At 55.3% G+C, this 11909-nt stretch overlaps 1 protein-coding gene across 2 annotated transcripts in view; it reads left to right on the top strand.

Moving 5' to 3' along the window:
- Prph2 (peripherin 2) overlaps nt 1-9208 on the top strand; it is an 11111-nt gene extending 1903 nt beyond the window's left edge. For both annotated transcript variants that reach the window (XM_010617629.1, XM_010617628.1), the window contains 2 exons: nt 6192-6438; nt 8155-9208. In XM_010617629.1, the coding sequence (XP_010615931.1) occupies nt 6192-6438; nt 8155-8361 (454 nt within the window). In that variant the 3' untranslated portion in view covers nt 8362-9208. The remainder of the gene's footprint in view (nt 1-6191; nt 6439-8154) is intronic.
- Nucleotides 9209-11909: the final 2701 nt, after the last annotated feature.

The following is an 11909-nucleotide window of genomic DNA, read 5'->3' as shown; positions in this document are numbered from 1 at the left end:
CTTGTCTTTTTTTTTTTTTGGTACCGGGGATCGAACTTGGGACCTTGCACTTGCCAGGCAGGCAGCAGCACCACTGAGCTAAATCCCCAGCCCCTCAGCTCACTTGTCTTCCAAATGAAGGCGCTGGGATGGGTGACCGTGGTGTGCAATCCTGGCCCTGTCTAGTGCCTGGTGTATGGCTGGTGCTCATCAAGCTGCTGGTGTTTACTTCTTACACGATGGCAGTGCAACGTGAGACAGGGTTTCTAAGATGTCCCTGCCACAGGTACAAATGGAATCCGGTGGACGCCAGGCAGGAATCTCAGCCCTTGCACTGATGATGGCAGCCTGGCTCTTGGGGGTCTTTAGGGACAGGGTAGCCCATCCCAAGCCAGGGCTCGCTCACTCTCACCCTGCTTTCTCCCCGGCGCAACACGACCCTGGCTCTACCCTCAAAGTCTGGCGAGTCAGCAGACACCGGGCCTGGACTACGTGAGCAGCCGAGCACACACAAAGGCCAGGTGCTTCTGAGCGTCCAGAAGGCTTAGCTGACCCTCAGGAGTAAGAGAGGTCAGAGCGAAGGTCACAGCGGGAGGCTGCTCAGTGGATGGAGATTAGCGCCACAAATCCCCAGCCCACGAGAGGATTGTAAGCAGCTCTGCCCCTCCCAGGTGACAGTCCACAGGGGCAGGACGAGGTGGCATGACTTACACACACCACCCAGGAGCAAGTGAAGCCCAAGGACAGGCAGGCCTCCTGCGGGGGGCGGTAATACAGCCAGCTCTCCCAGCAGAGGAACGGGCCTCGGCAGTGTCCCTTGAGTCTTCCGCATCCTGTAGTCTTTGGAGAGATACAAAAATCACCCAAATGCCATGTCGCTCTACTCCCAATGACCAATGAATAAAAAATTTCGGGCAAACACTTAGCTTTATCAAGGTTACCTCAATGCCCATACCACCTTGTTGGTGTGAAATTATCCTAACTCCATGGAGTTGGAGGATTTCTGTTTTTTTGTTTTGGTATGGGGGATCAAACTCAGGACCTTGCAATTGTGAGGCAGTTGGTGGAACCACTGAGCTAAATCCCCGGCCCAAGGATTTCTGTATTTTAATACACCGTCAGGAAGTATTGACAATAGTGAGGAAAAAAAGCAGGAAAAGAAATGCGAGCCAGATTCTCAGCCACAGCTGATGGATGGCTTTAATTTTTCCGCATTTCAGTGTAGTCTTGTTGGTATCTGCCGAATAACACAGGCAACTGTGGTTTACGAAGTGTTCACGGCGATGTTTAATGGTTGTGTGCTGTGACGAGAGGCGGCAATACTCGCGCAGGCCTTTTTACCTCTTACGAGCAACGCTGGGACCCATATCTTTGAGTCTTTTGCTCAAAACTCTCAGTAGGTCTCTCATTTCCCTTGGGCTGACTTCCAGGAGAGAAATGTAGCTGCCGGCTTTCACTTTCCCTAAAGCCCCTCTGCAGACACAACTGTGGAACTGAACTATTCACCTCATTTTTTTAGAACTTGCAGTGACCTCACCCCCTAGGGGCGTCTGGAGGGATCCTGCAGCATTTAAATTTATGCTCAACAAGGTGGCTACCGAGCTCAAGGAGCTGAGTTTGCCCTCAGGGCCAGCTCAGGGGCCTGTGCTAAACCGCTGGGAATGGCAGAGAGCCTGGGGGGGCACTTACCTTCACCCCAGGGGGCTCTAAGGTGTTTCTTTGTTCCTATTTGGACTGCTTCTGGTAGGATGATTAGCAAGTTTGCAACAAAGCTGGCTCCCAAAAACCTGCCCCTGAAAAATACAGAAAGAGTTTCTCTTTGAGATTTTAAGCACTGAGAAGTGGTGACCATTTAGCTTGTTGGTTTGCACAGCAGCAGCCTCAGGCTGGGATTCATTTTTGTTTTGTTTTGCGGCACCAGGCGTGGAACCCAGGGCCTTGGTGCCTGTACTCTACCAGTGAGTCCCGCCCACTCCCCAGCCCCGGGATTCTGAGGCCAGGAGCTCAGAGGGAGGAAGCAGGATTATCACCCACCAGATCTTTCTAAAGAAATTCTTCCTTGCTCCTTTCCCACCAAAGTTGGACCTGCCAGCAAACCACTGAGGGGAGCTTCACATTCCCTGGGGGGAGGTGGCCCAGGGACAAGAGCTGGTCACAGGTGGCTGTAGCCCTGGAGGACACGTGCACGGAGCCTCTCAGAGGCTGGTGCCGGTGTGGGCACTCTGAGCCCTGACGCACCTGGGTCACCTTGTTTACTCCAGCTGCATATGTCTGCTGCCCCCAGGACTGCCCCCCTCTGACTGCAGATTAAGGCTCCCTGGGCCCTTAAGACAAAGCTGGGCAGAGGAAGCATCTTAGCTGGCTATTTATATCACACAGCACTGCCCCGACTGCCAGCTTCGCTCTGCTTGGGTTCCCCGGGGCTGCTGGGGTCTCCGTTAAGATAAAGCCAGGTTCTCAGGCGGTCCCCAGGCCCAAGTCCCACGGCGCCCAGGCAGAGCGGCAGGTCTGGTCTGAGTCTTTCTGGAGGAGCAGGTGGGGGACTGGCCATGAGCCAGCCTCATCCCTGCCCACAGAGAAAGTGCCTCCTACTCGCTGTTTCCTCTTCTCCTTCTTCCTCTTCCTCTTCTCCTCCTCCTCCTCCTCTTCCTTTCTTCTCTTCTTTCTCCTCCTCCTCCTTTTTCCCCAGGGTTGGAGATGAACCCCAGGGTCATGCATGTGCTGGGCAGATGGGACCGCTGCGCTACACCCTGGCTCTCAGTCGTTCTATTAGGGATCCTTTGTCACTAGAGATAAAGTAATGTAGGCAAGACACAGAAGGAAGAGATATGGGCTCGTGTGCACCCTCGGGGAGCCTGGCCTGAGGGGGACATAGCCCTACCCTGTGGGGCCAGCAGGGTGACTGCCCGCTGAGGTCCGTTGGGGAGGCCACCGTGCAGCCTCCACCCCAGCTCCAAGACACCCAGAGGGTGTGCAAAGCTGGGTGATATTGGCTGAGCCAGGGCTCCCAGAAAACTAGAGGGAAAACTCACCCTCCAGGAGTTGAAAGAGAAATGACCAAGGCCCTGCGCTACCTTCTACTTCCCGTCTGGCTCTGGCTGAGCTCAACTTCCTCTTCTGGGCCACAGTCTGGTGGTTCTCAAGGTCGAGTTCAAGTGGCCCCAAGTGGAGGCAGCCAGCACTTTCTGGGGGTGCAGGGAGCACACTGGCATTCCCTGGGAGGAGATAGGGCCACAGTTGCCCCACTTGGGGACACAGAGGCCACACCCCTGCCTCCAAACAGATCTGGAACTCAAAGGTCTGTGCTCTGCCACACCCATGCCTGTCCATGGGGACCCTGGGGACAGCTCTGGGGGACTCAAGGGACAGCCACCAGTGAGTGAGGAGGAGGAGGGATAGATAGCATTGGAGTTTGGACACTCCTCACCCTAAGAAGGTCTTGGGGTGGAGGGAGGAGTATCCTAGTCGGGCTGTGGGCTGCTGGCAGCCCCAAGCAGAAGCCCCACCAACTCCCCTCCAGCCTGTCCCCCACTCTGGCCTGTGCACCCCATCCCTGGGGACCCCCCCCAGTACAGAGCCAGGATATTCGTGGGCAGCTGGGCAAGGCCGAACTTCTCTTCTCTGCCTGCCCACAGGAGAACTGAACCCCCTTGTCAGCGCGTGCGTGGTCCCAGCAGCTGCTTCCTGCCAGGCAGAGCGCGGGGCCCTGGCTGCCCTTGAGGACTTGACGCCCCCTCACTGCTGGTGACCATGCCCTGTGATGTGTGGTGGTCAGTTCCGCTCACCTCTGACGTGAGTTCTGAAAGTTCCCTGCCAGCCTCGTGGAGGCCCCTGGCTCACACTTACGGGGCACCTGGGGCACAGCAGGCACCGTCCTGGCATAGTTACGTGAATGTTTCCGCACAGCCCTCACGTTGACCCTGTCACAGGTAAGGAAGCTGAGGCAGGGAGAGTGGGAGAAGCTCGACAGAGGATGGAGCCAGCCAGGAGTCACAGCCGCCGCCCGGCTCTCATCCCCACCCCTGCCACCCAAGCCACATTTCCTAGCCAGTGTGTTCTGCCCGAGAAGCAGAGGTTGGACTGCAGGGCACAGGGAAACGTGGTCACCACAACCCAGGCCACTGTGGGCGGCCTTCCAGAAGTCTTAGTCATCAGGGTTGGAAACCAACGGCAGTTTTTCAGAAAGGAAACCACAGTGGCTCTTGAACAGGATGAGATGCCCACAATGAGAAAAATGGAAATTAAAACAACTCCAAGGTGGGCCAGGGATTTAACTCAGCTCAGTGGTGTCGCCTCCTGCCTCACAAGCACAAGAAACTGAGTTCAATCTCCGGTACCAAAAAAAAAAAAGAAACAACTTCAAGGTTCCTGCCAGGTTGGCAAAGATCAGAAGTTGGACCCAGGAAGGTGCAGCCATGGGGGGCAGACGCTCCTGAGCATGGCTGGCTGGGGGTGACTGGACAGGGGAGCTACGGCAGGGACTTGGCCGATCACCCCTAGACGAATCATTTCCACTCGTATTTACGGGAGCTTGAGAGACCCGAGCGTTGGACAGAAGGACCTGGACAGGACCCACTGGGCTACCACACAATGACCACCATGCCACTCCGTAAGCAATGTGAGACTTGGCCCGGGTACTGCGCTGGATGGAGCACTGGCAGAGTCTCCCCGGCATGGCACAGGGGTGGGGCCTAGAGACTGAGAGACAAGGAGGGGAGCTTGTTTTGTATCAAAGAGATTATAGAGCTTTATGTGGTAGCACACGCCGGTAATCGGAGCCCGTGAGAGGCTGAGGCAGGAGGATCACTGTGAATCTGAGGCCAGTGAATTCAAGACCAACCTTAAACTACATAGCAAGACTGTTTCAACCCCCCCCAAAAAGATTATATTTAGAAGCTAAACATGAACAGCTTTTTAAATATATAATTACCATTTCTAGGAACACTGCTAAAAACAATTCTTTCATATTCTTTTTTTTTCTTTTGGAGACCGTCTCATATAATTCGGGCTAGCCTTGAACTCACCATGTAGCTGTGTAGCTCAGGCTGGCCTCACTCACAGTGATCCTCCTGCTTCAGCCTCCTGTATGCTGGGATTACAGATGTGCACCGCCACACCCAGCTTTCTTTTTTTATATGCTGAAGGCTTTATTGATGCATATATTTCATACTGTCTATAGTATATAAGGACTGCACAGTACAGATTTACACTCAGTCTGCCAGAATATCATTACCGAACTCCCACTGGAGGAAATGGAGCAGGTACATTAAGCATTCGCATCTTCAGTGAGGTTTCTGAAATGTTTCTGTATTCACAAGTATGAAATGATTTTTGTTTCCAACAATGACACGCTTTATAGCCTTGTGTTGTAAAAGTCTGCTCTTGTGTCATACATGGCTCAAAGGCAGACAACACACAGAGTGTGCAAATCAACTGCTGGGCGTGGTGGCGCACGCCTGTAATCCCAGCACTCGGGAGGCTGAGGCAGGAGGATTGCTGTGAGTTCAGGACCAGCCTGGGCTACATAGTGAGTTCTAGGTCAGTCTCAACTACATAGTGAGACCCTGTCTCAAAAAACAAAACAAAACAACAACAACAAAAATTCCTTAAAAATCTGCAAGCGTGAGATACCCAGCTGATAGGTCGGGGAGAACACATGGCCTTCCTGAGGGCCAGAAGACTGTCCACTGCCGAGTGCCTTTTGCACTCTGCACCTTGTGATGTACGGAGTGCTCTAAAATGTACACAGAGACGGAGAGGCTTCCATGATCCACCTGCTAGCTGGGTGAGCCAAATGGCCGAGAGTCCCTCAGGTGAGAAGGGAGCAGCCACCTCACAGGGAAGGACTGTGCCATGTTGGTCTCGGTCCTGCCAGGGAGGTGAGGTTGGTGGGGGCTGGGCCGACACTGACAGTCATGAGTGCCAGGCAGAGCCAGGTGCACGGTCACCCTGGCTTCCTACCAGGCACAGAGGGACAGGTGGCTCTGTGGTCCCTGTTTACCTGCCTCTGGGGCTCCCATCTGCTCCGCCCTGCAGGACACGAGCTCCGGGAAGGCAGGGGCCGGGGCCGTGCCTAGCACGGGGCTGCACGTGGTGAGTGCACAGCAAGTGAGCGAATGGCTGGACGGAGGCGCAGGTGTCCCGAGCAGGTGGGGGAGAGGTGCCCCGTAAGAAGCCCCAAAGCCCGTGTCAGGCTGCCCGTTTCCCTGCAGCCGCATCAAGAGCAACGTGGACGGGCGGTACCTGGTGGACGGCGTGCCCTTCAGCTGCTGCAACCCCAGCTCACCGCGGCCCTGCATCCAGTACCAGCTCACCAACAACTCTGCACACTACAGCTACGACCACCAGACGGAGGAGCTCAACCTGTGGCAGAGTGGCTGTCGGGACGCCCTGCTGGGCTACTACGGCAGCCTCATGAGCTCCATGGGCACCGCCGCGCTGCTCGTGTGGCTCTTCGAGGTAGGCCCGCTGTGCCTGTGCCGTCCCTGTGCCATGGAGAGGGACCCACATGGTAGGAGACCGCTTTGTGCTCAGCTCCTACCGCTCACAGGTCTGGGAGGCTCTGCCCACACCCTGGAGAGCAAACTGACCTGTTACTGGGGGTGACAACACCTAGCTCCCGACGGGACTCTGGACAGCAGTATGGACAGCGGGAACTCCCATGGTAACCCTAATCATCCTCGAGTTCACCCGCTGAGCACTGTAGCTCTAGAGCCTGACCCTAGCAAGCTGGGGGAATGCGCTGAATTCCTTCAGGGGCCACCGACCTGTGCCGAGCGCTGTCCTGGGTGCTGAACCAGGGCGTGCGAGTGACCAGGAGTCCAGGAGGCGCAGGGCGGACCCAGGGCTGTGGACACTCATGGGTGTGCCGCGCCCCCGTGGAGGGAGAGGTGGCCGTTGTGCCGGGAAGCATCTCTGGTGTCCAGGCAGACACTGTCCATTTGTTGGTCGTTGCTCCTTGAGGCAGAGTCTGGGGGGTGAATGGGAAAGGAGGGGCCCAGCTCACTGCTAGGAGGCTGCAGAACAGGACCCGGCCTCGCACAGGAAGCTTGGAAGGGGACAGCTGTCAGGGGGATGAGTGTCACTGCTGCCTCTCACCTCGCCACCTTTAATGGAACTGGTGACCGCACAAGACAGGGGCCAGCTTGCTGGGGACCAGGACTTGGAATGCCTTGACTTCTTCTAAGGTGGTAGTGGGCAGACCATACGGGCACATGGTGGCCAATGACACCAGACTTGTGAGCCGAAGGGAGGCCATCATGAAGGGCAGAGCCATCCCGTGACGGGTCTCCTTCCGGAAGGTAGGGGAGAGCCAGGGTGGGTGTGCTCACACCGAGGGCTTCCTGGAGGAGGCGACTCTTCCCACTGGAAAATGTGTCATTAAGCTTGCAATCAACAAAACCAAAACCTACAGTTCTATCGGTCACTATCCTCAGGAGCTTTTCCCAGCTTCCTGGCCGTGTGGCATTTTGGCACCAGAGGCTGCCACAGTGAATGTTAGGGCACAAATCCAGTTGTCCATTACTGGCACGGTTTCCTCAGCAGGCCATTCGAAATAAGAGGTACTGAGAAACCACACATGAGACTGTCTGCAGGAAGGGACTGTTTCTTAGCAGTAAAAAACAGGGGACTGAATCCAGGGCCTTCACACTGAGCTACATTCCGAGTCCTTTTAAAAAACTTTATTTTGAGGTCTCACCACATTGCTCAGGCTGGGCTCGGACTTGCAATCCTCCCGCCTCAGAGTGCAAGGATTATAGGTGCGCACCACCAGACCTGACTAAGGAAGTGACTTTTAAATGCCATCCAACAAAGTTACCAAACAGCCGGAACTTGCCAAGGAATGTGCCGGGGATGGGGGGTGGGAGGGGGCACTGTGGAGAAGGGACCCAGGACTACAGCCCCAGGTGGGGGAGAGGAGAGGGGGCGGGCAAGGCTGGCAGGGCAGCTCAGCAGGAAGAATACGGAGAGAACGACTTTCTAGGCAGAGGAGAGTGAAGACCCAGAGTGGGGAACCCACCAGAACCCAGGGAGTGAGCAGGCAGGGTAAAGATGGTGCCTTAAGCATGAACCCCCGAATCCTCCCAGAAGGCTCAGGCTGCGGGAGCCCCTGGCCCCTACCATTCCGGCAACTAGCTCCTGCCCACCTCTCTCCATCCTGGTCCCGCCCTGCAGGTGGCCATCACGGTTGGGCTTCGCTACCTGCACACAGCGCTGGAGGGCCTGTGCAACCCCGAGGACCCAGACTGTGAGAGCGAAGGCTGGCTGCTGGAGAAGAGCGTGCCTGAGACCTGGAAGGCTTTCCTGGAGAGCCTGAAAAATCTGGGCAAGGGCAACCAGGTGGAAGCCACAGGTGCGGGCCAGGCCGCCGAGGCCAGCTGATGGGGCCTGTCCCTTCCCAAACACTGAGTAGAGGACTCCGGGCAACCACACATCTGACTCCCTCACGGCTGCCGCTCGACCTCATGATCTCTTCTTGGGGGTGCAATGTAAAGTTTTAGGGTCCCTTGAAGAATGTGGCAAACGCCTGTTGGTGACAGGACTCCCAGTGCGAATGAATGAGGCGCGACTCTCTCAGGACGCACCTTCCTCCGGGGACCCTCACACCACGGCCACGCCTAAGGGCCGCCTCCCTCTAGCGTTGGCTGCTGTGAACGCCACGTTGCTTCATTATTAGCAACATCCAAAACGTGTGCTTCACGCAGAAGCACAGGAGTCTGAGAAAGCTAACAGCCAGCAGCAGTCTTGCTAACCCCAAGGCGGACAGGCCGGTCGCTGTGTTCGCTTTAGGCCAGAAGGCAGGGACAGACAAACTTCTCTGGGAGTAACTGGTTCTGTGCTCTCCACAGGAAGGGTGTAGTCACGGCTCAGAACAGTATCAAGATGGGATTAGTCCCCCCACCGAGCACACAGTGGAAGGGCTGTGCTCTCAGGCACTTGGCTGGCGCTTGTCCCAGCCACCACACCCGCCCTCAGGTATGGACGACAGCCTGTGACCGACCAGACAGGAGTGCACCCTGTGGAGGCCAGGCCTCCCCTCCTGGTGGGGCCGGGGACACCTGCATGGGTGGCTGTCACAATCCCCATGGACAGCAGTCTACAGTGGCAGGCATGGGGTCCTCTGGGAGCTTATCCCTTTCTCCCCAGATCTCCATTCTGCATCAGGCTTTCTTTTTTTTGGTGGTGGTGCTGGTGATATTGAGGAGTGAACCCAGGGCCTCACACATGATGCCAGGCAAGTGCTCTGTCACTGAGCTATATTCCCAACCCTTTTCGAGATAGGTCTTGCTAAATTGCCCAGGCTGGCCTTGAACTTGCGAATGGCCTACCTCAGTATGAGTAGCCTAGGATCACAGACATGTGCCACCGCGTCTGACTTCAAAGAGGCTTCCTTGAGACAGCCTCTCTCTCTGGGCTTGCATCTGTATGAGGTTTCACTTCCTCTAGGAAGGAGAGAGGCAAGGTTCAGGTGAAGGAGCACACATTTCACCTGGGACCGGAGCTCGGCAGGGCCCCTACAAGATCTGCTAATTCGATGAGTACTCAAAACGGTCCACTCCCACCTGGCTGGAGACGGAAGCTGGGAGCTGGAGACCGAGGAGGCCTGCAACTTACGTCTGTGCTCTGAGGAGCCCTGGTGCTGGGCTGGGGTTCGCTGCTAACCTAAAAGCCTCACCACAGGGATAGTAAGATGTCTGGTGCTGCCCAGGGCATGATGTGGGCTCCGATCAAAGATGTCTGACACCTTGCCAGACGCCTGTCACAGTGCAGGTCAGACCTGATGACCTTGAGACACGGGAATCATCCACAACATCTCTGGAGAGGACCTCTGAGCTCCCCGCTGTCTCGGGAGTGCTGAGAACCCACAGAAGTGCTGCTCTAGGCCACATGCGTGACTGTGCTGTCAACAGCTGTGTAAGATATTAAAAGCTGTATTGCATGAACATTGCTCTTGTTAGGTGACTACCTTGCCCCCCTTCTACAGCGCGTCATTTCAGCCCGAGTGTGCGGACGCCAACCTTACAAGGAATCCTTGTCACACGGCCTGGGTGTGGCCATTGCTTACACCTCCTACCTGCAAGAACAGAGGAGCAGGGCTGCGGGTGGCTCAGTGGGGCTGTGCCTGCCTGGCAAGCACAAGGTCCTGAGTTCAACTCCCAGTACAAACAAAAAGCAAAGGACAGATAGAAGACTATTGGGTCATCCAAGTATCACTTGTTTGATCCAGAGATGCATTTAATTTCCTGTTTCTTTTGCTGTGCTGGGGACAGAACCAGGGCTTCAGGTGTGCTAGGTGAGTGCTCTAGCCCCAAGCCACACCTGCAACCCTCAGCCAGCAGCTTCCCAAATTCTGCCGGCCTATCTCTGGGTGGGGTTAGGAGGTAGAGACATGGTGTCAGGACTTTAAAATGAATCCCAGATCACAGAGCGGGAGGCAATGGCATTTCACGCTCAACACGGCAGCTGGGTGTCCTGGAATTCGTAGCCTTTGGATCATGCTGCGAGTCTAAGGGCTGAGCAGTCAGCATGGCAAGTAAACCCCGAGTAACCTCAGTATGGCTCATAGGCTCAGGGCTGGGCTCGGCACACTCCCTGCCCCTCCTCACACGGGCCCTGGCTGTGCTAGGCGAACAGGTTTGCAGCTTAGCTGGAGTGGAAGTGGAACAAGGCAGCCAGGGCCCGTGCCTCACCCCTGGGTCAAAAGACAGTGCCACGGTGTGTCAGGAACAGGACGGGATGTCTGTGGGGAAGACGGGTTGCCCTCGGGTCCCAAGGGACACAGATTGTCCTTCCTTGCTGGTGGCATTTTATCCTGTCCTCCAGAACAAGCTGAGGGTGGATGGCAAAGTCAGAACAGGCCAGCTTGTCCCAAGAACACTGCAGAGCGGGGACCAGCAAGAGGGAAGCTGGCTATTCACTCGAGGGAGAGAATTCAGGTCCACACAAAGCCCATGCATGCATAACTGGCTATCACAACAACCAAAGCCACCAAATGTCCTTCCCATGGTGATGGCAGAGAGCTGCACAATGCACCAGCAGCCAGCAGCCAAGGGGAAGCACGGAGATGCTAGCAGGCTTCGCAGAGAGGCTGATCGGAAAGGCTGCACACGACGTGGCTGCGTTAATGCAATGCTTAGAAGGCACAGGACAGACAGTAGTGGGAGCTGGAGTTGGGGCTAGGAGGGACACGAAGGAACTGTTTGGGTGATGCAACTGTTTTTTCTCAGTGGTTAAACAACTGTGTGCATTTGTCAAAAATGCGTAAATGTACTCCCAAAGGGCCAATCTCATTATTTTAAGTATATACAGCAACAAACGTGGCTTAAAAGAACAGGGACAGAGCAAGGAATATGTCAGGGCTCAATGGGTCCTGGAACTGGTGACAGGACTGGGGCAGACAGCTGGGCATGGTGGCACACGCCTGTAATCCCAGAACTCAGGAGGCTGAGGCAGGAGGATGGCCGAATTCCAGGTCTTGTTAAAATGCTTTCCTTTTAAGAGGATTCTGAAAAGGACAGCAGAGCTCTCACAGGCCAGCAAATAAAACAGCTTCCTTCCTACCAGGTCAAAAGCAGGAAGTGTGTGGGCAGTTCTCGATGCCTGTGTGCCAGGGATGTGAGGCTTGAAACCGTCCCGAAGAGACGTAGCTGTCACAATGAACATGAAATTTAATCGGCTGAAATCTTGACTAAGCTTTCTCTGGGAGAGTCAGGATGGCGTGGCTGGTAGCTGTAACTGACACTAATAATATAAGCCTCTTAAACTTCATGCTAATACAGATGTCCTACTTTTGCAGCAAGGTGACACAGGGAGCACTACTGGGAACCAAAGGGTGGAACAGAACAGGAAGAAGACGTAGGCCAACCCAAAGTAATGTCAACACCTAAAGTATTTATTTGGATATCTTCCAATTTTTTACATGTGATACA

The sequence above is a fragment of the Fukomys damarensis genome, unplaced genomic scaffold, assembly GCF_012274545.1.
Source record: "Fukomys damarensis isolate Sample0158 unplaced genomic scaffold, DMR_v1.0_HiC HiC_scaffold_20, whole genome shotgun sequence".
In the NCBI taxonomy this organism is placed as follows: domain Eukaryota; kingdom Metazoa; phylum Chordata; class Mammalia; order Rodentia; family Bathyergidae; genus Fukomys; species Fukomys damarensis.
The sequence above is the reverse complement of the archived record's forward strand: the minus strand, read 5'-3'. Positions and strand labels throughout refer to the sequence as shown.